The following is a 27294-nucleotide window of genomic DNA, read 5'->3' on the forward strand; positions in this document are numbered from 1 at the left end:
CTGGAAATTGAAAGGAGGTACCTGACAGATGCAAGGTTCTCAGAAGTAGTATCAACCATCCTGGCATCTCGAAGAGAGTCCACTGCCCGTTGATACAATGTGGCCTGGAAAGCATATGTCCGCTGGGGAAGAAGAAAATGAACCTGCGGCAATCTCCACTGTGTGCTCACAGGTAAAAGATTTTCAGACACATTGTTAGATTCCTAAAGGGAGCAACATCTAAGGCTCCTCCACAAGCTCATAGATTTGCAACTTGGACATTAAATGTAGTATTACAAGTTTTGATAAAGGAACCTTTGGAGCCAGTGGCTTCCATCCCATTAAAACATCTTGGCATGAAGACTATCTTCCTAGTGGCAATCATGTTGGTCAGAGGGGTGTTAGAGCTAGGAGCATTATCTACAAAATCAGAGATCTGTATCTTTCACAAAGACAAGGTCATCCCATGACCAGACCAAGAATAGATTCAACATTTCACAGGTCTCAAGAAATCATCCTGCCATCATTTTTTCCTCAACCAAAACATCCCAAAGAATGTGAACAGCACAACCTGGATGTGAGAAGATCTCTCAAAGCATACTTAATTCATACTGAAGAGGTCAGAAAATAGGACAATTTGTTCATCTCACTAAACCTACCCAACATGGGACGGAAGATGTCAAAAGTGGCCGTAAGCTGGTGCCTTTAAAACTGCATAGCAGAAGCATACAAATTTTTAAAGCTAACAGACCCCACCGGAATCACGGCACTCTCTGTTCGCAGTGTGTAAATCAATGTGGCCCTAGCAAATAGGACATCAGCCCTAGAAGTCTGTAAAGCAATAATCTGGACCTCAATAGCGACATTCACAAGGCATTATAAGATTGATAAATATAGTTTGGCAGATGCAGCATACGGTAGGCGAGTGCTACAGCATGCTCTGGATCAAATTTCTGATATCCCACCCAGGTCTGGTAGGCTCTAGAAGGGCCCATCTGTCCAGATGTCCTCCGCTTCAGGAGGAGAATGACCATTGGTCTTACTGAAGAGGATCCTTTTCCCCTAGAGCAGTGGTCCCCAACCTTTTTATCACCGGGGACCAGTCAACGCTTGACAATTTTACTGAGGCCCGGGGGGGGGGTAGTCTTTTGCCGAGGGATGTCACCGCTGCCGCCTGAGCCCCTGCTCCACTTACTTTCCTGCCGGCTTTGAGACAGGTATGTAGTGAGGTGTTTGTCCCAGATCTCCTGCGACTTTAGAGATTTCCAGCAGTAGCTAAGGATACAAACAAACAAGTAGGAAAATTCCAAAGCAGCTACCTAGGTACTTGTTTCAGGTTTATTGATCAGAATGGGGTTTCTGTTTCTCTGTAAGAGTTGCTTATATGTTTTGAATTGGTAGTGAAAAGTGCTGTTGTGTTGCAGCTGACTGCAAGAGATGGACAGAGGTGGGTTGGCATTGCCTGCTTCCTAGCAACCCTAGACTTTGTTGGTTGACTCCCTTCCAAGTACTAGCCAGGGCCAGTGCTTCTTAGATCTGACAAGATCAGCCTCGTCTGGGCCATCCGGTTCAGGACTCAGTATGTATGTATGCATTTAATTTTTAATTCCATACAACTCAGGGTGGTTTACATATAACATCGCAGGAGGATACATGGAACAACCTAACATATCACATATCTAACAGTGGTTCTGAATAACACAATTTTAATGGTCTTAAACAACAGCAATATAACAGGAAAAGTAACTTAGCTAAGGCACCCAGAGAGGTCGGACTGGTAGAGAACTGTAAACAGGGGGGAAAGTAGATTTACTTGGCCAGGCTGCTAGCATGTCTCTATAAATTACTTTAAGTGACCATATGAGGTTGCTGTTGATGTTTGACTACTCACCATTTTTCTGCTCAGACAGAGCACAGCAAAATGCATAACTGAGTGGCTTAATGTATCTCAGAAAAATTAAGGAATCTGGATTATCACGTGTCTTATATTGCAATGATCAGTCATACTAAATCCCCTTTTGATGACCCATGATGCTATTCCAGCCTTCAGATAGGTATCTAAATGCACAAGCCCATCCTCCCCACACTCCATCTCTTTTCAGGTTATCTAATTTATAAGAGAAAGATCATTCATAGCTGATCAGGGAAGGAAGACTGTGTTTTGCTAATGCCATCGTGTTATTGTATTTTTATGTTATTATGGCTCAGGGTTTTATGAAATTTTATTTGTAGGATCAGAGCCTGGGTGAACAGCAGGGAATAAATCGAATAAATAAATAAATGTACATATTTGACTTTTTGGCTACTCTCTTTATATAGATCTTGAAAAGTGTGCCAACTCTTTAGAGGCAACCTACATGACACTACATCATGAGCGAGAGTAAATGTGACAGTCAGTTTTACAGCGTTCAAGTTGCAGACTCCACATTCACTGTACTTAAAAGATACCAGCAATTGAAGCCGATTGGCTCTGGGGCTCAAGGCATTGTTTGGTGAGTATTTTTAATCTAAAATAGATAAGCAGCCTTGATACATTAAAAAGGTGAACTGCATATTACCAGAATATGAATTATTAACAGTAAATAAGAATTAAGAGATATTGTACTTGCCGAATTTCCAGAGTAAAATGTTCTGTTTCGTTTTGTCTACTAATAAGAGAACTGTCAAAATTGTCGGCTAAAGAGGAATTTGCTGAAACATAATTTGTAGAATTTTCTAAAACCTAACTTGTAGAAGGATTCTTAACAAAGTTGATATTTTAATTTGGATTTGGTTGAATAATTTTTTAGAAAAAAATCTTTAAAAAATGTTCTTTTGTTGAGACATAGGTGTGTTGACTCATCTGTATAGGATGGCATCGCCAGAAGCAACAAGCAATTTCTCTTAGGGAAGTGGTCAAGTGGCTGTTTTTGCCTTTTTTCTCCCTGTTTTCCCCAATGACATACTCTCTCACAAGGCGCTTTCCCAGCCCTTTAAAACCCAGGGGGGCTATCCAGATAGCCATGGGTCTATGTTTTCCAGTCAGTGTTATGATCACTGTGCATATGTGTTCTCTGAAAGAAAACAAAGAACGCATGTGCACAGCAGCCATAGAACACCACTGTCTTTCCTCAGCCAGAAACTGCAGTGTTATTTCTTTCTGTTTCCAACTTTAAAGATGTGATGCAGGCATCTGGGCTAATGAGGCAAAGGATGGCCTGTGTATTAGTTGGAGAATTGGTGGCAGGCAACAAGGGAGAAGAAAACCATATAAAATGGGAATTTTAGGCTATTTTATCATATTCTGTCAGAAAAACAACAGAGAGCTTCAGCAAGCCTTTCAGTGCATGATCCCCATTTTAAAGGGCTGGAATTAACATGCTTCTATCTTTCCCTTCCAGTGCTGCATTTGACACAGTCCTTGGGATCAATGTTGCTGTAAAGAAGTTGAGTCGTCCGTTTCAGAATCAAACACATGCAAAACGAGCTTATAGGGAACTTGTGCTTCTAAAGTGTGTCAATCACAAAAATGTGAGTAACTTTAATTGAGCATACAAATAAATGTAAAATAGTCCAGTGGGTGCTGTAATTGAAGCATCTATATAATAGTTGTGTATTAATATATATTAAGCATTTTAAAATTTGAGTCCAGTGGCACCTTTAAGACCAACATGGATGTTGTATGCATGCCAACTGAATTTCTAGATTTCTTATGACTTTAATAAAATACACTAGATATTAAGCCCGCTGTGGGCAAAATACAGCGGGCCCTAGCATGGTGGGTGGGTGGAGGGATGGGGCGAAGGAAGGAGGAAAAGGAGAAAGAGACAGAAAGACAGAAAGAAAGGGAGGAAGATAGAGACAGAAGAAGAGGGAGAGAAACAGGTAGCCAGAAAGAGGCAGATGGAAGAGAGGGAGGAAGGGAAGGACAAAGGGAATGCTGGGAGGAAGGGAGGAACAGAGTAAGGTAGGTGGCCTTGGGAACTTCTGTTAGGCTCGACAGAAGGCTCAGGAAGGCGGCAGCAGGCTTTGCGGCCTACTGCCGGGCCCAGGGGCAGGCTCGGCTGCCCCAGGGCCCGGCAGAAGGCTCGGGACGGCGGCGGCAGGCTTTGCGGCCTACTGCCGGTCCCAGGGGCAGGCTCGGCTGCCCTAGGGCCCGGCAGAAGGCTCGGGAAGGCGGCGGCAGGGTTTGCGGCCTACTGCAGGGCCCAGGGGCAGGCTCGGATGCCCCAGGGCCCGGCAGAAGGCTCGGGACGGCAGGAGTGGGCTTTGTGGCCTTCTGCCGGGCCCAAGGGCAGGCGAGCCTGCCCCAGGGCCCGGCAGAAGGCTCCCTGGGCGAGGGGAAGCCTGCTTGAGGACTTACTGCTGGGGAAGGCTTCTTCCTCTGAGCGGCGACTCCCTGGCCGACCCAGACGAGGCTGGGCTAACCAGCCAATGGGGAGCCGTGCTTTGGCTTCACGGCTCCTGATTGGGCCCTCCGAGTTTTTATCCCGGACAGATCCCGCCCTAATTCCTCCCCACTTGCCCTTACTCCTTTATTCTTCCTGCTCCTCCGGAGCGGGGTGGGGGTTAAAGATATGAGGGTTGTCCAGTTTCATCATGGTAATTGTGATAGAACTGGCCTACTGAGGCCTCCACCCTGGCTTCCAAGGTTTCTCAACACCCGGAGAAGCTTTTCTTTCTTCACAGTATCTCATTTAACATTGCTAAAACAATATGTTTTCAAATTCCAGCAAAATAATTGCTGAAAAATAAAACAATTGTCTTATGGCATCTGTACAGTCTGACTGAAAAGGCTAGTCCAGGCTCAAATTGGTGCTAGAGGAAAATTATTGAACTGGTAGTGAAATCTCTCAAGTGCATGCAACTTGCGTTTCTGGCCGATGAAGATGTGTGTTTCAAGTGAAGAGAAGACATTTGGGAACATGAGCTGAGAAAACACTGTGTCAGCTATATATATAGCTTTCTGTACCACTACTGTATTTTAGTTAAGACTACTGCCAAGTATTGAAAGTCACCACTTGATGGAAGCTTCCATATGCTACCAACATAAGACTGAGCTGAACCACAGGGAAGTGTTTATCATGCCTGAGTTCACCACATGATTAGGCCTTAATGAATTTAGTTCATTGGAACATATGATGTTCTTGTGTATAAATTGTAAAAATTCATTGTTAATAGAGCACGTCAGTCCAAGATGAAATCACAGCAGATAAAATCTAGTAACTTGTCCAAAATCTAATTTCATACATTAATGTAACAAGGTGATATATTGAAGTGATTAAAGTTTATTGACTTCAGGAAGGTAATTGGTTTTCTTGGCTTTCAGTTTTCAGTATATAATAAAACTAATCTGAAAACTGCTTAAGAGCAGCTTTGGTTATACTCTTGCCTGCTCTTCATGGAGGAAAAAAATTATATTCTTTCTCCCCCAATATAGAGCAACATAAACTATACTTTTCTGATACATTGCAATTGAATTTTCAGTATTTTCAGGTTGGGAGTGGCAGCCTTATGTATAGTAAATAAAATTTTAAGAACAATAGTACAGAAAAGGATATAAGTTGTTCCTCGTATAACAGTACCAAGCTCAGTATCAGTAGGATTCTAATAATTACTGTTGTGGAAAATACTGTAAGTCATTGCTTTATCACTGAACTCAAACTTCATTGTGCTGCTTCAGGCCAACACAGCTAGCCACCTGAATCTTTCATTTCTCTATTGTTATATTTAATAACTGGGTTGGGTTGGGAATAGGATTTTTTAAAAGGTGGGTTAGTTTCATGTCTGCCATCACAAATACATAGGCTTGAATCTTGGGTATATTCTGTGGAAGATGCTGTCTGAGATCTCTTCTACCCTCAGAGTCTTTATTCCCAGTGTATTGCTAGGCAGTGGAGGAATTTGCTTGTGCTAACACCCGCCCAATATGTTCTGATGAAGACAGAGCATGCTCATTGCAAGAATCAGTTGCCAAGGTTTGGCTGCTGTAATTGCGTGGGGGAAGGAAAAGAGATAGATCTTTCTCTTGAGTTCTGTTCACAGAATAGAAGGGAACGAGCTTCATCCCTCTCTTCACTGGAGCAGTCATATTTAGGGGCTGCCCCACTGAACCTGAAAATTTGTCTGCTTCATTTATATATCTTCAGTTTTTCTTTGACTCTTCTTCTTTTATAATTCAAATTTATTTTATTACAGCACTGCGGCCAGTTTCTTCTTTTATAGAAACTGCTCAATTCGACATCCAACAATTTGTTTATTTATTTATATACAAAAATTGTTAGATGTTGAACTGAGAAGTTTCTATAAAAGAAGAGTCAAAGAATTACTGACGTCTCTCTTTCTCCCTCTCACTATATATATATATACACACACACACACACACACATTGAAACTATACCATAAAAGCATTTTGTTTCACAGAAGATGAATAGTGCATATTTTTAGCCATATGAAAAAAAAAAACACTATAATATTTAGCTTGGAGCCCGTGGAGGATTTCTGCAGATAGTTTGGCAATTTTTACCAGTTCTACCCTCTCACTGCAGACCTCTCCTCTCCCCCATGTTGCTCTAGTGTGCATTGTATATGTGACAAAATGGGCTTGTTACATAGATAAAGTCATAGTTCCTGCATACTCAGGGGACTTTTTGAAATTTAAAAAATGTTGACAAAAACAACACCCGCCCAATATGTTCTGATGAAGACAAAGCATGCTCATTGCAAGAATTTGGGCTTTATATCAGGGCTTTATATCAGGGGTTTATATCAGGGGTAGTAAACCTGTGGTCCTCCAGATGTCCATGGACTACAATTCCCAGGAGCCCCTGCCAGCGGTTGCTGGCAGGGGCTCATGGGAATTGTAGTCCATGAACATCTGGAGGACCACAGGTTTACTACCCCTGCTTTATAATGATCTCAGTGTTAGATTACTGGAATAATGTTAGAGGATTTCCTAATGAAAAAATCAGCCCTGTACCTAAAGTATTGTGTCACTGATCATTAATGAGGTTCTGAACTTTTGATAAATCATTCTAATCAATGTATCTTAGTCTATAAATTCAATCATATGCATTTGATTGTGAATATCAGTGAAAGTCTCTAGGGGAGGAATTCCCAACCAGAGGTCTGTGGACCATGGGGGCCCTTCTTTCCAGCCTACATGAGGGGGAGCCACCATAGTGGTAGTAAAGGTGAGGGGAGGCAGTGAAAGGAGGGTGAAGGCTGTGAGTGGTATTGTCACTTCTCAGGTGTGGCAAGGAGATGTGACCAGGTTATATAACTTCTGGGGATCCTCGAAGCCATAACATTTATTTCAGGGGCTCCTCCATGGTCAAAACATTGAGAAAGGCTGCTCTAGGAAGAAGATAATAATTATTATTATTCGATTTATTTCCCACCACTCCCTACAGGCTCGTGGCGGGTAACAATAGTCTTAAAATCCCCCATTAAAACCCCCGTTAAAAGACTATAAAAATACCCAACACGGTGGAAAATACCAGTCTCCCCTACCCAAACAAGGGCATTGGGGGATGGAGGGTGGTGATGACTACTTCAAACCCCCCAGGGGGGCAATGTTCTTCCTTGCCAATCCCAGCCTCAACCATAGACCTGGTGGAAGAGCTCCGTTTTACAGGCCCAGCGGAACGCTGACAGCTCCCACAGGACCTGTAGCTCACCCAGGAGCTCATTGCACCAGGTAGGGGCCAGGACAGAGAAAGCCCTGGCCCTGGTTGCCAGAGAAAGCCCTGGCCCTGCGGGGCACATAGGGCGACAGGCGGTCCCTCAGGTATGTGGGTCCCAAGTGATATCAATAGGCTTAGACTGGAATTACTGCCTAAGTTCATATTGTAAATCTCTTTGTTTCTGTACTCACCTCTACAGTAATTGATAATGTAAATGCAGTCATATGTGGCATTGCTCTACTCTAAGCCTATGAATATCAGTGGAAGTCTCTAAGGCAGGGATTCCCAACCAGAGGTCCATGGGGCCTGCAGGAGCTCCAAAGGGGGTCCACAGTCTTTCTCCTCCTGCCTTAATGGACTTGGCCACAAACTAGGGAACTGGCCATCTCTACCTGGAGGCTCGGTGAGTAGGCTGTAGGTATAAAAGTCAAAGTGGGGAGTCAGTTGTAGTGTGGTATGGGGGAGTCTGGGCTGCCTTCTTTGCTCCTGACCTTCTTTCCAGCCTACATGAGGGGGAGCCACTGTAGTAGTAGTAGTAGTAGTAGTGGTAGTAGTAGAAGTAGAAGTAGAAGTAGTAAAGGCAAGGGGAGCGAGTGACCCGGTGATATCACTTCTTGGGGTCTCCGAAGCCAGAAAATTTATTTCAGGGGCTCATTCGTGGTCAAAAGGTTGAAAAAGGCTGCTCTAGGATGAGGATAAGTGATACAGATAGGTTTAGACTGGAATAATTCTGCCTGGGTTCGTATTGTAAATCTGTCCTTTGTCACAGTGCTCACCTCTACAGTAATTGAGAAACAACTAGGACCATGCAAATGCTGCCTACTTGGGATAATAAAATTTTAAAATCATTAGTATCAGTATTCTTTATTACGGTCATATACCTGCAACGTCAAAACAATTTCACAGTTACATAAATAATATGGCTAAAACACAGTTTTACTCATAAAATAGCATTATGTTAAACACTTAGACTATGAGTCTGCTAAAATATAAATTAGAATTAAATGGAAATATAGGAAATTGTTCTAATTGCTCTCAGGGTCTGTTAAGTTTTAGTCAACTTCCACCGCCTTATGTTAAAAGTTATTTTTTGCTGCTGTTGATACTGCTGGTAGACTGAAGGTCCAAAGTCAGTAAACAAAACATTGTGTACATTCTACAAATATACAACAAAACCTTGTGATGCAATATTATTTCCACATGGTGATTTGTTTTACTTCTGGTTTTACAGATAATTAGTTTGTTAAATGTATTCACGCCACAGAAGTCACTAGAAGAATTTCAAGATGTGTAAGTTTTTGCATATTCCCTTTTTTTAATAACTACCCATTTCAGATTTGGGGAAATATAATTTTTATATGCTGTGTATAAGAAAATGAGAATGAATTTTGAATATATGGGTACCTACAAGGACTTGCTAGGACATCTCATTTTCACTCTTTCTCATTTCCCCACTCATTCTTCTTTTCCTTCCCTTGGGAGCTGCCATAGCCCTTCCCTTTCCCCCCACTGCTTTTCTTCCCACCCACTAGCCAGCCTATGTTTTCCTGGTCCTGTATCTTCAGCTTTTCCTACCCAAGGCAGTATCTCCCTGGGAAAACCCTTGCTCATTTGTGCAGTGGTTGCTGGGCTGTGTCCAGTTGCACAGTGGCTGCTGGGCTTCTCCCCAGTAAGTCCTTCTCCATCAAAGGACATGATGAGAGAGGAGTGGGACACTTTCTATGGCCTCCATTTCCACTCCTGCTTTCCGCATTTTGCTTTACAGAAACCAAATTTGGAAAACTCAGGAATATTGTGATTGCCTGGCAACTGCCAAAGTTGTGACTTAGAATTTAGTGAAGATTCTTTTGTTCAAGCTATAGATGTTTTCTATTATTTTGAAATTTTATTCCATGATTTACAGACCTCTTTTGCATTGCTAAGTAATATAAGATTTAATTGAACTTGCTAATCTTGCATATCTTTAAAACTATGAATAAACTAACATCAGAGCTGTACATTTATAGTTTTAGTGGAACATTTACATAAAATGAAATGTATTGTTATTGAATCTCAACCTTGTCCATTGTACACACACAAATTAATCTGATTTCCTCTGAGAGTTTGCCTAAGCAGAATCCAACTGAGGTCTGTTCGTTGAGGCTTACTCCCAGGAAAGTGTTTTTAGGATTACACTGCGTGTTAATCTAGTTGTATTCAGAGGTGCGTTGTAGTTCTAATTCAAATTCTAAGAAGTTTTTTTAGTTGTGTTCTTCTAAATAAATTCTAAAGTTTTCAAGTTCTAAACTTCTAAAGTTTTGCCTTTTAGGGATGCACATTAAGTACTATAGACCTAGTTCATTGGAAATATCTACTTTGCAAGCTAGTTATATATTATTATAATTGTAGTTTTCTTCCCTTCCATTCATTGCACAAAGTAAAACATTCCTAGAGGATGATACTCTAGATTTTTGTGAGAATAAAAACATGTATAAAAATAGATATTAAAAAAAATGTTTCAGGTATTTGGTTATGGAACTGATGGATGCTAACTTGTGCCAAGTTATTCATATGGAGCTGGATCATGAACGAATGTCCTACCTTCTGTACCAGATGTTATGTGGAATCAAACATCTTCATTCAGCTGGAATCATCCACAGAGTAGGTAGTAGTATGAAAAATCACACTTAATTGTTTACAGTGATGAAGTTTTGCCTTTTATTATTTTGTTCATAATCAACTATATGTGAAACCTAGTATTGATGATAACAACCAAGCCTTAGCAGTTCAAATGGAAGGCTCTGTGTCTAGTATTCAACAGCCAATCTAAGTAATCTTGGCAGCATAACTGTGATACTATTCTGTCCTATTTGCCACCAATCTTTTGAACCAATCTCTAATAATTACTAAATATATGTCCTTTCTATTGTGATGTTGAATCTTTCATCTGAGTAATAATAGGTGAAGTAAAAATTAGATGTACAGGTTATTACAAAAATAGCATCTGTTTATTTTAAGTGCACCCCCAATACATGCCATTATTTAGAGTTACTATTCAGAAAGCACAAGCATGGGTAGTGCCTGGTTGTTGTTTTTCTTTATCCCAGGCTGATATGTGGCTTTAGTCATTTGCCTGCTCTTAGAGGGTGTGTGGCAGTAGCTGGCAGGTGAGTTGCAGTCAACGTGTCAGTCAGTCAGTCAGCCAGTCAGCCAGTAACCTTTTATTGGCATAAAATATGTATAAGCCAACTTGTTACAGTGTTCTCCTGCTCCTGACCTTTTAAGGATGATGAAGAAGAGGAGTTGGTTTTTATATGCAGCTTTTCTCTACCCAAAGGTGTCAAAGATCCAGTCTGGTATAGTGGTTAGGACTGCGGACTTGTAATCTAGCGAGCTGGGTTCAGTTCTTCACTCCCCCACATGCAGTCAGCTGGGTGACCTTGGGCTTGCCAAGGCACTGAGAAAGCTGTTCTGACCGAGCAGCAATATCAGGGCTCTCTCAACCTCAGCCACCTTACAGGGTGTCTGTTGTGGGGAAAGGGAAGGGAAGGCGACTGTAAGCCGCTTTGAGACTCCTTCGGGTAGAGAAAAGCTTCATATAAGAAACAACTGTTCTTCTTCAAAGCAGCTTACAATTCAGGCAGGTTCCCCTTTCCTCACCCCGCAATGCTAAATGAGCAATCTGAGAGAAGGCACTGGAAGGAGAAGGCTGCCTGAAGAGTGTAGCTGGTTTGTAGGAATATGCTAACAGATGTGGCTCAGTGATGATGAGAGCTCTAACCTAATAGCCAACACTTACTTACTTTGTTAAATAAACTTATTTATTAAACTGTCTCATATAAATTCAGTGGACTAATACAATATAGTCAGTTAATACTAAAAACAATTTAAAGCCATTTAAAACTGCATTTATCATTATTGCATCAATACTAGTGATAATGAGTACCCAACTAGGTGAAAGATTGTGGGAACCAGAGGAAAGAGAAGGGCAGAATTGGGCTCAGCAGAAAATGTGTCACTGTGCTGAACAAGTGTCCAACCACAGGTGCCAAGATATGATTCTTGCTGCATTTGGAAGTTGCTTTCAGATACAACCCTGCAAAATTTACTGTGGAAGTTTTTTATTTTATTATATTTGTATACCGCCCCCCCCCGAAGCTCAGTGCAGTTATTGGCATAGCTATGTCAAAATGTGTAAATAAAGGAGTTGGCATACAAACTAGGTGTAATCAAAAGAAGGTACTCTTAGCAATGTTACTAAGCTGTTTATCAACATGGTCTGATCCTAGAATACTCCTGAGCTTCAAACCTCATCTGAGGCTGGTAAGTCAATACCAGCCAAAACCCTTTGCCTTTATAGCCAGCATCAATAAGACTTGTCTGGATTAAGTTACAGTTTGTTTGCCCTCAGGCATTTGATCACATCCTCAAGGCACTGATCCTGGACCATCACAGCTGCTCTGAGCTTAAATAATGAAATATAAAGCTGAGTAACATCTACTTGTAGATAACTACCCAATCCAAAGCTTCTAATGATCTTGGGCAAAGATTAAAGACCACTGGGGATTAAAAGGAGTTGTGCATCATCAGGTCCCAACTAGTTGACTCTGCATCTCCTATGGAATTTTTTTTATTTTTGTTTGCTGGCAGAAAACAATAAAAACAATGGAGAATATCTCTTTTACCCCAAACACTGATTATAGTTGATTCACCAAAATGTTAACTGTATCACATAATGCTGATATAGATAATGGTAATAATGATAGAGTGCCCTTGTTCAGTTGTTGCTAGAGATCATCAACTGAAACCAATGGTGCTGTTTCAATCCCAAATCCAGTGGGAAGCCATATTGAAAAGGGTCAGGGTCAAAGGGTTCATCCAGAAGTGCCTGCAGTTGCTGTGCCTCAACCTGCTACACCATTTGCCAAATAGATTTATCCAAACATGATTTTTTAAATTCAAGTGGGTAGCCATGTTGGTCTGAAGCAGCACAACAAAACAAAACCTTTAAGACCAACAAAGATTTATTCAAGGTGTGAGCTTTCGAGTGCAAGCACTCTTCCTCAGACTACTGTCATGCTGGTCAGTTCATAGTCTGAGGAAGAGTGCTTGCACTCGAAAGCTCACGCCTTGAATAAATCTCTGTTGGTCTTAAAGGTGCCACTGGACTCTGATTTTGTTTTGTTATGATTTTTTACAGAAGTGAACAAATCACAGCTGTGAAGGAAGCATCCTGTGTAAAAGGAAGCATCCTGTGTATTGCTTTCCTTGCCAACAGAGTTCCCGCTTTACCTTGACTTTTTTTTAAAAAAGCTAGTACAGCCAAGGGGTCTTTCAAACAAGTCTATGACATAATTCAGGCAGACCAGCTTGAAATTATCCATAGTTTGCCCACAAGGCCTACTTCAAACTGTCATTTAAGTTGAATTGTATGGGGGAGAGATAGAGAGTTTATCAGCACAAATGATCACAGCTAACTGAGCCTTATTTTGCAAATCAGTGAATTATAAACTTTACTGAACTTGCTATTTCTATTCAAAAGCATATGGATTTACTCAGCATCAGTCTTATCACTCTCAGGAAGGAAAGGTCACAGACGCCACCTGGGTGTGCCGCAGATACCCAGGAGATGTGCATCGGTCAGGTTCTAGATCATACGCAGCTTGTCAGGCCATGATTTCAGAAATACGCAGAAACCTGTTTCCCAGATAGGATTGTTAATGGTTGGGTACAACAATATTTAACTGAACAACAAAGCATCATTTTATTTTGGATTGTGTTTAATAGTATATGTAATTAGATATTTATTTTGAAGTGCATATCTTGGATATGTTAATTACAATTATCAATAGTCTTTCTATTTAAAAATCACTCAAGGTAATTTATAGGACTGTCTGTGCTGATATTGTTGTGGTGATCTTTACATTCATTGATACTCTTTATTTTCTTAGGATTTAAAGCCCAGCAATATAGTGGTAAAATCAGATTGTACTCTCAAAATCCTTGACTTTGGACTTGCAAGAACAGCATGTACTAATTTCATGATGACCCCATATGTAGTAACACGGTATTACAGGGCACCAGAGGTTATTCTTGGCATGGGATACAAAGAGAATGGTAAGTTACATTTTAGAAATACCATAACTTTTCTCTGTGAGTTACATGATCAGTGTCTCTCTGTTGTTCTTCCATGGTGGGGAGTACTGACTTTGGTAGGCGCACTATATTCCAGCTTGACTGCCTCTGTGAGATAACTGCCTGAAGTAATGTTGGTGGAATGGCAGCAGCTGTTGAGGTACCATTGTAGGTAGGGATGCTGATTGCTTTTTGAAGAGTTGTGAACTGCACAGTACTGACCATCTGCCTCTTGCATGTAATGCTGCCTTTCAGTCCCTTCTGGTAAGAATGTGGAGGTCCCCCCCTCCCCGTGGCTACAGCAGAATACTACTCACTGCCACTTTAAATTTTTTAGCTGTAGTAAATACAATCCTTCAGGTTGCCAATTTGGTTTCATGATGTTCCCACATAACAAGGAAGTTTGGGATAGAAATTCTTGTAAAACACAAATCCTGAGGGTTTGTGGATGTTTTACCACAACACACAGAATGTGAAGCGCTGTACTAATCTGAGTAAACCTATGCTATAGATACAGGTCAAAGTCGTTTGTTTGTGGTCATAGACCAGTAGTCATAGTGCAGACATAATACAAACAAGATATCAAATTTACAAAGAAGAACAATCTAATTGTGTCATCCTGAAATCTAAGAATCACTAAAATGTGTTGGGGTTTTTTATAGAATAGCATCCTTTAGTCTTAGCCTATCAAAAGCTAAAGACAATTAAATTGCTAAAAGAATGCATTTTAAGTTGTCACAGAATTTTCTTATATCAGTGCTTATGGATTAATATCCCATTTTCTTCTGATTACAGTAGTTAGCCAGGCAAATTTAGCAATATTTGATGTAAGAGTTTTATTTGTGCCTGATAGAAGAAGAAGGTGATTCCTCAAGTCTCGAGGACATTCATAGAGCAATGCTGTTAATACTCTCATTTGGATTTGGTAATATAGTTTACATTTGAACAAAAGACATACTCCATGATCTCAATATATACAGGCCCTAATCCAGAGAAAGTTCCTGCAAAACTCCTACAGAAACCAGAAGGTTATATTAATCCTGTCTAATTTAAGAGGCAATCCTAATTAAATGCCATTTTATTCAGTAGGGCTTACTTCCAGGAAAGTGTCTTTAGGATTGCAGCCTTAGTCCCATTAATTTCAGTAGGCCTTGTAAACATAAGCCCATTGTTTATAGAAGTTTATTTATTATTGTATTTATTAATTACATTTTTATACCACCATTCCTAGCCCAGCCAGGTCATGGCAGTTCACAGTAAAGCATAAGCTAAAAACATTTCAAAACAGCATACCCCACAATGATGGCGGTAAAATCTACTGACCTCCCAACATCTCAGTGCACTGGTGACAGTAATAATAACACATTGATATCAATAGGCAATGTAAGCCTAAAGGGAGTAGATCTCCTAAAGAGTCCCAAGCAAAGTCCAGAACCCACATGGGGGGGGGGGCATGATCTTCAATCCCCGGTCCTCCTACCCGACCTCAACCAAACGCCTGGTGGAAAAGCTCCGTCTTGCAGTCCCTGCAGAAACCAGAGAGCTCCGTCAGGGCCCTTAACTCACCTGGGAGCGTACTCCACCAGGTAGAGGCCAGGACCGAAAAGGCTCTGGCCCTGGTTGAGGCCAGGTATACTTCCCGGGGCCCTGGGACCACCAGCAGATTCATACCACAGAACAAAGTGTCCTGCGGGGGGCATAAGTAGGTAAGCAGTCTTGCAGATAGGTGGGATCCAAGCTGCATATAGCCTTAAAGGTCAAAAACAGTACCTTGAACTTGATCTGGAAGCAAACCGGCAACCAGTGCAGCTGCTCCGTAATGGCTGGATATAGGTCCTCCAAGATGACCTAGTGAGGACCCATGCATCCATATTCTGAACAATTTCCAGGTCAAAGGCAAGGATAGGCCCACGTAGTGAAATCTGTGGTAAATTTTTCATATAGATTGTTTTAGATTAGTTTAACCTGTGCAGCATTAAATTTTCAATGTGTATCATATTAAAATATATTTGTATATCTTTAATTTTTGTTCCTATTACACTTAACATTGAATAGTGGATATCTGGTCTGTTGGGTGCATAATGGCTGAAATGGTTCTCCATAAGGTCCTGTTCCCAGGAAGAGATTGTATCCTTCATAGTGCTTTCAGGGAGTACAATGTACAAATGATTAAAAGTAGGATTAAGGAACGTATTGAAGACCTTATTTTAGGAAGCTGTGGTATTTTTAACACTGGCCTTTTGATATTCAGTAAAGGTTACATGTTAATATTGTTTAAAAACACGTATTAGCAGTTTCATTTTCCACATTGCTGTGTCTTAATGTAAATGTGTTTTTTGTTTTTCACTTTTCTTCATGACACTTCATAATTTTATCATATCACTTTTACTTTCAGTTGATATCTGGTCAGTTGGTTGCATCATGGGAGAATTGGTGAAAGGTTGTGTGATATTCCAAGGCACTGATCGTATCCTTCCCTAGTAATTTTTGAATCCTAATTTCACATTCACCAAAGAATTATCTTACTTGTGGTTGTAAAATATGTTAATCCCTTGCCCGCTACATAATACTTCTTTTTCCTGAATGGATCTTCCAGTCATGTTTGAAATATGATATTAACCAAGCACTTCAACTTTTATTCCTGTCCTTGATCACATTTAGCTTCACTTTTTGAACATTATTATTTTTAGGAACCAGCAGTTTGCAGTCCTTATGCTGCAAATTTCCTTAACTTAGTTGCCATAATTAGGTCACAGATTAAATTGAAAATTCAAAAAAATTTAATGTTCAAACTTTATAGTGTTTGACTTTCTTTGTTGTTACATTTCTCTGCACAGTGGAAATAAGCTCAAAACAATGGTTTTGTCTTGTCCGTTCTTATCCAGTTTATCTACAAGTGGATAGTAAAGGCATGCAGGTTAGAAAAATATAATTTGCAGTGCTTGACTTCATGAAATAATAATGGTGGATCACATGTTACCTAATAACACAATAAAACAAGCTTGATTTCCATTTTTCAATTTTCTCCCATATGTATTATTTCACCCTCAAATGCCTTATGACCAACCTAACACAATTCTTCATGTGTCTCCATTTATTTGCATGCTGATGCTAGTTTCCATATGTACTGTTCTTGTGCATGTGTTTCTCACATTTAAAAAATCAAGGGATTTCCCCTGTGCTTTACAAACCTTTATGCAGTCTATGAATTTTGCTTATTTGAGTTCCATAAGTCTAATGGATGCTTCTTTTTTGCTTTGCTCATTCAGTTGTTATTGAATAAGAGATCTGTAGAACTCCAATGTCAATCACATCTGTGTTCTGAGGAAATAACTTATAGATTTCCACATACATCATTAACCTATATGGCTGATCAGAGAAATTGAAACCAGTGTGTGACCTTTCTTCTTCATACATTGGCTTGGCTTGGCTTGGATCCTGTCTGCTAGGGAAATGCTGTTTCTGGGGGAGAGGAGAATCAGCAAAAATAATTCCCTTCCCTTGCACAGGAAGAATTTTCAGGTGGGATCCAACCCTTTGTATTTTCCCTGATGCTAGAATTCTTGTTCACTGTGACTTACCTCAAAACCATATTCTTGACCTGCTCAGTCTAAGAGGCAGAGACCACTGTTGTTCACTTCAGTTATTCCTTTTTCCTTTGTGAAATGATACTTAGTTGATTCACAGTAAAAGTCATCCTCAGTTCCATGGAAAGCTACCTTGCAGAGCTTGAAAGTGCTTCAAATAGTAGTTTCTGGTATGGGTGTGTGAGACTCCCAAGCAGTTCAATTCTGAATAAAGCTATAAAGGATAAATACAGCAGACTCAAGAAAAAAAGTTCCAAGAACCACTACACCAGTGAAAAACAATCCCCAGATATCTGGATTTGAGTTTTGGTGCTATAATGAAACAAGATTTCTAATAAAGTTTAGTTTTTCTGTATATACCCTGCTAATGTTCAAGATCCACTTGGAAGCTATTGTATGATAAAACAAACTTCATAATAAACAGTTCTTCTCTTAAGAATTATTTTTACTGCTATCTAAGAATACTCTCTGCTGCCATCACCAGGTATTTAGCTAGCAGAACATTTGCCTGGATCCCAGACCCATTATTGCATTCTATTTTGATAGATTTTTTCCAAAGGAAAAATTGCTTCTCTTGCAACCTGGAAGTAGAGAAACCTTGGAAATCATACTTTTCAAAGTCTTCTCCTTGCTTTCCATCTGTATCTTTGTAAGTGTGAGCCAAGTTGAGGTTTTATATTTGTGTAGAAAAAAAATTAGAGAAAAAAGATCTTTAAGGACATAAGCTGGTTACAAAATGAAAAAGGTGTGGACTTGAGCCACAAAAGACAGCAACATCTGAGCAAAAGAGAATAAAATGGGAACAAAAACATCATCCTCTCTAATTTTAAATTTACCCCCAAATTATTAAGATAGTAAATAAAAGAGACAGGTATCCCCTGTGCAAGCACCAGGTCATGTCTGACCCTTGGGGTGACACCCTCTAGTATTTTCATGGCAGACTCAATACGGGGTGGTTTACCAGTGCCTTCCCCAGTCATTACCAGTCATTTACCCTCCAGCAAGCTGGGTACTCATTTTACCGACCTCGGAAGGATGGAAGGCTGAGTCAACTTTGAGCTGGCTGCTGGAATTGAACTCCCAGCCTCATAGACAAAGCTTCAGACAGCATGTCTGCTGCCTTACCACTCTGCTCCACAAGAGGCTCTTTAAAGAGACAGCTAGAATAACCTTAACAAGTCTAAGTTCCTTGTTCAGGCTATGTTCCTTGTTAAGGCTTTAATTATGTTTTTACCTTTGTCCTCCATTGTCTTCTTGGGCCCCATTTATTAACATAAGTAAGATTAGCTTGCTAGCCCTTGATGCTTGGAATTTGGAAGGAATTGAGAAAGAAGGGAAAGCAGAACCTGATGCTTCAATGTTTTGTTTACCACCTGGATGTCATAATTTTAGCCTCTGAGCATTCACCTCATGCAAATTCCAACACTCATTTTGAATTGTGTTAATATTGACTCAGATATCTGGGGTCAGGTGTCATTTTACTTCATATCACACATGTACTACAGTCATTCATGTGTTCAACTCATTGCATGCAATGGAAATTCTTCAGAATTCCATTATGCACCAATGAAAACATGCTTCAGAGGTTTGAATCTTACCCATTCCTTCAACCTTCTGTAACATGGTAACACACGATTCCTGGTTTTCCTCTGACCTCCTTAGCAGTTGGATGAAATTAGTATTTTGCAGATGCTTTCAATATCCTAAACTAATTGATAAAGCATCATATTAAGAGAGAACCTAGTAATTATTGCTGTACCATCTATTAATCTTGTTAGGAATCTCACACTTTTTATAGACTATACTGAAGGGTGTGAGACCTCAGGGTAGACAAAATCTGAAATAGACAAAAGTGACTGTATATTCATATACAAATCAGAGCAGTTGGCAGTTTTAGTGAAGCCAGTGTCAGGCTTTCCAGCAGTAATGGTTTGATAGTCTTACAAATACCAAACTGTTCAGAAGAGGAAAATGTAATATTAATTTCTTCCCCAGTTAGTTTGTGGTTTTCCACGTGGCCCTTCATAGGACAGACCCTTTTTTTGTTGTGTTACTTTAAGAACACCAGAAAGTAGCCAAACATGAAGGGCACTGTACCCTGCTTTCCAATGAGTGTCATTAGAAAGAAATCTGCAGCTTTGTGGAGGGATCTCACAGTTCACACTCAGCGTAGTACATCTAAATGTCCTACTGCTGTGAATTGTGTAGGCACATTCTTAGATGTTGGTCTACAAAGAAAGCCACTAAAGGGGACAATTATAGGTAATGAATGTTGCCTCCTTGAACCATCATTAGTGGTGATGTGATGTATTCAATATTTATAAATGTATTTACTGAACGTGAAAAAGGCTGGAAATAGTTGTCAGATTTGAAAGTTGACAACATGGTTGATTTGAACCTCCAACTCTATTTCTTGTGAATAACTTTTCAAGAGATTCTTATTCTTAATGAATTTCATCTATGAACTCTTTAAATATTTGACCTCTGAGTGTTTTTAAGTATACCATACACTATGTCTGACTTTACCTTAAATGAAGCTGAATTTCAAATTTTCTTACTCAAGGATGAAATAAATTCTCAACATCTGGTTTAGTGTATTTTGATTAAATTATTGCATTTAATCTGAGAACTTTCCTGACTTTATGCTTGCAATATTGTTTAAAGAACCTCTATGGTTTAAGGCATCCCTTCTGCAGTCTTGAATTCCAAGTCTTTGTAATAAACAGATTTGGGGGGGGGGGAAATTATTTTCCTAAACAAGATTTTACAGACATTGACCAGTGGAATAAAGTTATTGAACAATTAGGTACACCATCAGCAGACTTTATGAAAAAACTACAGCCTACTGTGCGTAACTACGTAGAAAACAGGCCAAAATATCCAGGTATCAAATTTGAAGAGCTCTTCCCAGACTGGATATTTCCTTCAGAATCTGACCGTGACAAACTAAAAAGTAAGAGTTCATTTGTATGTGAGTATTTTAAATGTGCACAGCATGAAAATATATTTGCCAGTTTTTCATAGTTGTTAGGCCTATGTTACTACTTCAGCCACCAGCCAAGATGATCAGAAATGTGGTCTTCCCAGGGGGGGCATCTCATGTGCCATGCCCTAGTCTCAACCATACATCTGGCAGAAGAGCTCCATCTTACAGGCTATGCAGAAGAGCTCCATACAGGCTATGCAGAAAGCTCCCACAGGGCCCTCAGCTCTTCCAGGAGCTCATTCCACCAGTTTGGGGCCAGGACTGAAAAAGCCCTGGTCAAGGCCAGGCAAGCTTCCCTGGGGCTGGGAACAACCAATAAGTTGGAACTTGTAGAGGGTAAAGCCCTGTGGGGGGTGTAGGGTAACAAATGGTCCTTCAGATATGTGGGTCCCAGACCACAAAGGGCCTTCCAGGTCAAAACCAAAACCTTGAACCTAATCCAGGCCATAACCGGTAGCCAATGCAGCTGCCTCGGCACTGGTTGGATATGGGCCTTCCAAGATGTTCCTGTGACAACCCTAGCAGCTGCATTTTGCATCAGCTGTAATTTCTGGGTCAGAGACGAGGGCAGGCCTGCATAGAGGTGACTGTCACATGGATCACCATGGCTAGGTGTTCCAAAGACAGGTAGGGCACTAGTAGCCTGGCCTGACAAAGATGTTAAAACACCCAGTGGGATGCTGGGGTGACCTGTGCCTCCATGGTCAGTGAGGCATCCAGAATCATTCCCAGATTTCTGGCCCGGGCTGCGGTGTATAGTTGTGAACCCTGCCAGAACAGGTAAGCGCGCTTACTATTTTGCTATTTAAACATACATGAGGAAGATACTATATTGTTCTATTGTGCTTGTTCTTATTAGATTTGTAGTTATTTAATGTGGTAATATTTACAGGATCTTATATTTTCCGTCTTAACAGCTTAGATTTCATAATTATACTATGTTGTCCTCATTAATACATGTTTTGTAGCTCGTGTATTTCAAGACTTTAGCTGCCTTCATATCTTTCTCCACTTTGCTTTCTAGCAAGTCAAGCTAGAGATTTGCTATCAAAAATGCTAGTGGTAGATCCAGACAAACGAATATCAGTAGATGAAGCGCTGCGACATCCATATATCACAGTTTGGTATGATCCTGCTGAAGCTGAAGCAGTAAGTTTCTTGAGAAGTATTAGTTGTTTTGATTGGAAAATAAGAGCACATGCTATGTTTTCTAAATTGTTCTATCTTACCTTACCTTATGAAACCAGATGTCTAAAAGTATACAATAAAAAACTTCAAAAAGACAAACATTACAGCCAACATTCAAATAGCATAAGTTCAAACGGCTCCGTAAATCCTGAGAAAACCTCATCAATCTTTTGGCATACCAAAACATAAATTGTGTGCTTTTCCTTTAAACAAAATAAAACAGAAGGATAGCCAGGGGTTGAGGCCTGGTATGAGGTATGGTAATCATAGAGTTGGAAGGTACCTCCAGGGTCAATCTAGTCTGACCTCCTGCACAATGCAGGAACTCACAACTAGGGTTGGGCACTTCGACATCTGAAGCAGCCGTTTCTGCCTGAAGCAGCCAATGGGGGAAGGGGGGGAGGGGAGGGGCGGGGAGGGGGCTGCCGCACCGGTCAACGTGTGCACCAGCCGGCACACCAGAACCTTCCCCGCCCCTCTCCCTGTGGCGCTGGCTTCTTCGGGTGGGAATGGCTGCTTCGGATGCCGAAGCGCCCAACCCTACAACTATCTGCCTACCTACAGTGACCTCAGTTTCATGCCCAAGTGATTCCCCCCCCCCCCCCAATAAAAATCTCCAGAATTCTGCCTGGCCTGAAGGGAATTCATCTACCATCCCACAGTGGTGAGCAGCAATTCCCTGGGTATACAAGGAAGGGCCACAAGAGGCTGGCACATCCCTTCCTGCCCACCCACTCACAATCTGCCTTTCATAAAATCATTTCTGTCAGCCTTTGCTTTAAAACTTCCAAAGAAGGAGAACCTACCATCTCCCAAGGAAGCCTGTTCCACTGACAAATTGCTCTAACAGTCAGGAACTTCTTCTGGATGTTTAGCCAAAAATTCTTTTGAATGAATTTCGACCCATTGGTTCTGGTCCACAGGATTATTTTCTGGGGCAACAGAAAACAACTCTGCTCCGTCTTCCATATGACAGTCCTTCAAATATTTTAAGAAGATTATCATATCAGCTTTTAGTCGTCTTCTCTCCAGGCTAAACAGACCAAGCTTCCTCAACCTTGCTTCATATGACTTGGTCTCCCAACCTCTCACTAATGATAGTGCCTTCATTGCTACATCTTGCAAATCAGTCCATAAAGTGGGGCAGTGATAGTAGAACCCTGTTAATAGCTTTGGTAGATTTTATAGTTCTAATGGTGAGAACTGATGATAAGTATATGGCTTCATACAGACAGTTGTTCAGCTGTAGACAACAGGACACCAAAGACTTTACAAGAAGTCTGATTATGTAATTTTTAAAAAGGCAAATTACATGATGACTCTAGAAATATGAGCCGGTCTTGAGAGGGCAGTTTAAAAATTTAACTAATAACAATTACAACAATAATGAAATAAAATCAGAGTCCAGTCGCACCTGATTTTGCTATATATTTCCTGTCATGTAAGAAGATCATAGTCTGACGAAGGGTGCTTACACTCGAAAGCTCACACCTTGATTAAATCTTTGTTGGTCTTAAAGGTGCTACTGGACTCTGATTTTATTGTGCTACTTCAGACCAACATGGCTACTCATTTGAATCGAACAATAATGAAATGTAGTAAAAAGGGAAAGCTAATAAGGAGGAACAGGATCTTGTAGGGCACTTAATTTAAATTTGCCCAGGCAGACGTCCCAAAGGAATGTACCTCTAGTTTCTTCCATATTCTCCACCTTCTCTCTGTACAAGACCATATCTTAATGTTGAACTGGAAAAATTATATTGTAAACTTTTGTTTTCTGTAGCCACCTCCTCAGATCTACGATGCACAGCTGGAAGAAAGAGAACATGCCATTGAAGAATGGAAAGGTAGCCAAAATTTTCCTTTATGTGCATATGTTAAACCAGGTTTTCTTCTTACTCAAAGAGACTTCCAGTGTCAAACGACAGTCCAACTATCAAATAGAGCCAATGTGGCATAGTGGTTAGAGGGTTGGATTTAGCTCTGGGAAACCCAGGTTTGAACCCTAACTCTGCTGTGGAAGCAAGTAAATAGATTACCAGAAATATTCTAACCTTGGTTATATTATATAAATTCTCATGAAACCAATATGGTATTGCAATGAGCAATATTTATTACAATAAACAGGAATACTTTAAATATCTAGTCACATGAAAGCTAATAAAAGGCTAGATGAGTTTATAACTATACTAGTTTTGTCTTGTTTGCATTTGATGAGGTTGGCATATTTTATTTTTTGCAATATGGTGTTTTTGTTATAGTCTCTGCTTTCATACCACTGGTGCGCATTCAGTTCAGCCAAACTAAAAAAACAAACAACCAAATCAATGCTGTTGGGCTTTCCCCCCCCTGCGTTTTTAGCTGAACTGTGATTCCCTAGTTTGAGTAGGGACCCAAATCACAAAAAAACGAATTAAGCTTTTGGCTTTTGATTTGTGTTCCCAAATCACTGCTTGAAGGAGAGATGTTTAAATTACATCCCTTTCCCTACACAGGCCAACAAACAGCCGCTCTGTGGAGAAGCCTAAGTGTTTTCTGATCTGTGGAGATTGTGGATCAGATGTTTTTGGGGGCAGTGGGGGAAGCACTACCTACCCCGCACAGCCCAAGACAATCCAGCAGATTTCAAAACACCACCCCCACACATAGTCTTTCCATGGGATTGACTTTGGTTGGTTGGGGGGGTTTGAACTGCCCCCCCCAGCCAGCCTGACAAACTGCTGATTTGCAGAGAATTCTCTCATAGGCCTTTTATGCACAGCGGCAGCTACTGTGCGCTGCCGCTGTGCTTTTGCAGTGGGGCAGGATTCCCCACCGTTGCCCATGTATGAACAGGGGTGGTGCGTGCTGGGCTGCTCCGTCGTAGCGCGCACACGCTGAACGCTGGGGCCAGGAGGTAAGCCGGATTGGTGAGAGTGGGAGGTTTGGACGGTCCGGGGGGAGAGTGGGGGGGCCCCCTCCAAATGCCCAGGTGGGGGCAGGAGGTCACCCCTGCCAGCTTCGGGGCTCCGCAGAGCCCCCAGGGGCGTGCAGTGTCCTCACAGAGACACCATAGGGTTTGTGCTGGGCGTGTCAACAGGCCTGGCACTGGCAATTATGCACAGTGCCGTCCCGCCTCAGACCCGGCTTACCCAGGAAGTTACCCAGATCCTGCGTTCGCTTAATGCGGGCCTTCCATTGCCCTGGGCCAGGAGGCGCCAGCACTAGCGGCAGCAGCGAGTGATTTTTCCTGAAGCGCTGCTGCCGCCAACGCAGGCATTATGGCCCGTGCATAAGGGCAGGCTCTTGGTGCATACAAATGGATTTAGGTCTCCTTAAATGACTCAGAGTTAAAAAAAAATTAAACTTTGTAGAATAATGCCCAACATGAATACCTGTACTGATACTAGGATTTGGGTGAATCAGGATATACTTAATTGGATTGGGGTTGATTCGACCTAAGCTCGAAATAATTTTTTTTTTTTTTTTACTGGGGAGCATGGTAAGGTGCTTACTTGGGATATGCACAGCGAAGACCTTCTATGATGGACAGCTATCATTAAAAGTTGTTTTTGATTTAGAAATAGAAGTTTCAGTAATTTCTCTTAGCACATGGCAAGTTCCCAGTAGTGTGACTGCAAAGTTGACCTCCTTTAATAACAGAGGTAAATATCCTCCCCCCCCCCCCCCCCCCGTGTTAGGCTTGATCTATGAATGGATTATTCTCAGACAACAAAACAAGCTCTAAAGATACATGGTTTGGGTTCTATAGATGGACATTTTTCTTGCTACTTGCCAGGATGGGCCTAGCAAAGTAGCAATGGGAAACTTCTGACTCCTTTCAGGCCCCAGGACTGAAAGCTGGATAGTAGCAGGATAAAGTTTGTACATGGTTGCTGGAGAACAGCAATCATAACACCCATTTTTTAAAAGCAATTTGTGTCATAGCTAGAACCAGTGTTCCGACGTGGTCTCGGTCTTTCCTTCATTAATGCTGAAATTATATTCTTAACAGTGCCTGTAAAAACTATGATTAATTATTCAGTTACATATAATAAAACCTCTTAGCCCTAACCTTGATAGCCCAGGCTAACCTGATTTTGTCAGCTTTTGGAAGCTAAGAAGGGTCAGCTGTGACATGGTATCATTAAATAAATAGCTCTGGTAACCGTTGCAGACAATTATTCCAGTGGCAGCATAAATGACGTCTTACCTTAATCTGTTTTAACTCAAGTTTAATATTGAAAGTTGTTTTATAATGTTCCTTTTTTTCTCCCTTTTTAAAATAAAGAATTAATATATAAAGAAGTAATGGATTGGGAAGAAAGAAATAAGAATGGTTTGGTAAAAGAACAACCTTCAGGTTAGTCATTGACGTAATAGTCTTTTTCTCTCAGCTGCTGTTTATGGTGCTAGATATGTTGCCATTAATAATGGAAATGTATCGAGTGATATCACTCATTCCATGCAGTTTTCTTGATTTTGGTGTGCACATGTAAAAGCACATAAATCTCTATTAATGTAGGTATACTTCTAACTGTGCTGTTCCTCATTGCTTTGAAAGAAAACAGGTTTTTCACCATGGTTAGGATGAGTGTGTATTACGTGAATAGGCATGCTCTCTTTATAAAAATAGGCTAATAATAACAGAAGATAACACAGTGATTGTATTCCTCAATGTTCTGGAGGAGGAAATTAACTGTTTTCCCAGGGCCTGAAATCTCCATATCAATGATGAATAGAAGCACTATCCTCTGTTCCCTGGAATTTATCTTCTGGGGAATGCTATGGACTGCATGGTCTTCTACACATATGTGCATTTGAATATTAAAATTACAGAGATGCTTTCATTATACTAAAGCAACATGAATTGTACAGAATGATCCATTATGCACGGCGGCAGCTACTCTGCACTGCCGCCATGCTGTTGCGGTGGGGTCAAAAGCCCTGCTGTCCCCTGTGTACACATGGAGGTGGAGCTCTGCCTGCTGCGCCAGCGCAATGGCCCCAAGCATGCAGGGCCAGAAGCGCTGGTAAGTGTTGTCAGTGGCTGGGGGAGATTGGGGGCAGGGGGCCCCCACTGCAGGATGGTGGGGAGCAGCATGCTGCTCTCACATCATGGTGGAGGCGAGGGGTCACCCTTGTTGGCTCCGTGGAGCCAGCAGGTGCTAGAGGGAGAGGAGCTGAGAGGCTCCTCTTATGTACGGTGCTCCACCAGGCTGGCTCTCACATGTGCCCTTGGGAGTCCCAGGACTTTGGAAGAACCCGTGTTTCATTAACGCGGGTCTTCCAAGGGCTTGGGCCGGGACATGCCCGCGCTGGTGTCGTTGGCGTGCATAATTGGGGATTTTCCCTGATGCCCCTGCTGCTGCCAGTGCGGGCATTCTGGCCCGTGCATAATGGGTCTACAGGAGTAGCTGATTTTGCACTTTCCTTAATGGTCTCTGTATAGTCCAGGCTTTCTCAACCAGGGTTTCTTAATGGCCCTGGAAGGATTTTCTGAATGGGTGAGATTTCATTCATTCATTCATTCATTCATTCATTCATTCATTCATTCATTCATTCATTCATTCATTCATTCATTCATTTGGCTTATTACTCGCCACTCCCGAACCAGCTCGTGGAAAGAGGGAACATAGATGATTATGCTATCGTTTACCCTTTTAGCACCAGGGGGCCCAACAGATCTTCCACACCATGCTGGCCTCAACCATAGACTTGGTGGAAGAGATCCATCTTGCAGGCCCTGAGGAATGCCAGAAGCTCCCGCAGGGCCCCTAGCTCCTTCGGGAGTTTA

At 41.3% G+C, this 27294-nt stretch overlaps 1 protein-coding gene across 6 annotated transcripts in view; it reads left to right on the forward strand.

Moving 5' to 3' along the window:
• MAPK9 (mitogen-activated protein kinase 9) overlaps positions 1-27294 on the forward strand; it is a 66369-nt gene that overhangs the window by 23581 nt on the left and 15494 nt on the right. For 5 of the 6 annotated variants that reach the window (XR_013229219.1, XR_013229220.1, XM_077326676.1 and 2 more), the window contains exons 2-11: positions 2299-2471; positions 3360-3489; positions 8875-8933; positions 10145-10283; positions 13574-13739; positions 16153-16224; positions 20115-20297; positions 21355-21479; positions 23302-23365; positions 25789-25860. Coding sequence is in view for 4 of the 6 variants with exons in the window: in XM_077326676.1 (XP_077182791.1) it covers positions 2350-2471; positions 3360-3489; positions 8875-8933; positions 10145-10283; positions 13574-13739; positions 16153-16224; positions 20115-20297; positions 21355-21479; positions 23302-23365; positions 25789-25860 (1132 nt within the window). In the remaining 2 variants the exon portion in view is untranslated. Of the gene's footprint in view, positions 1-2298; positions 2472-3359; positions 3490-8874; positions 8934-10144; positions 10284-13573; positions 13740-15812; positions 15885-16152; positions 16225-20114; positions 20298-21354; positions 21480-23301; positions 23366-25788; positions 25861-27294 lie in introns of all 6 variants that reach the window. The other variant, XM_077326675.1, reaches the window with a different exon arrangement.

Source organism: Paroedura picta, chromosome 3, assembly GCF_049243985.1.
Source record: "Paroedura picta isolate Pp20150507F chromosome 3, Ppicta_v3.0, whole genome shotgun sequence".
Classification (NCBI taxonomy): Eukaryota; Metazoa; Chordata; class Lepidosauria; order Squamata; family Gekkonidae; genus Paroedura; species Paroedura picta.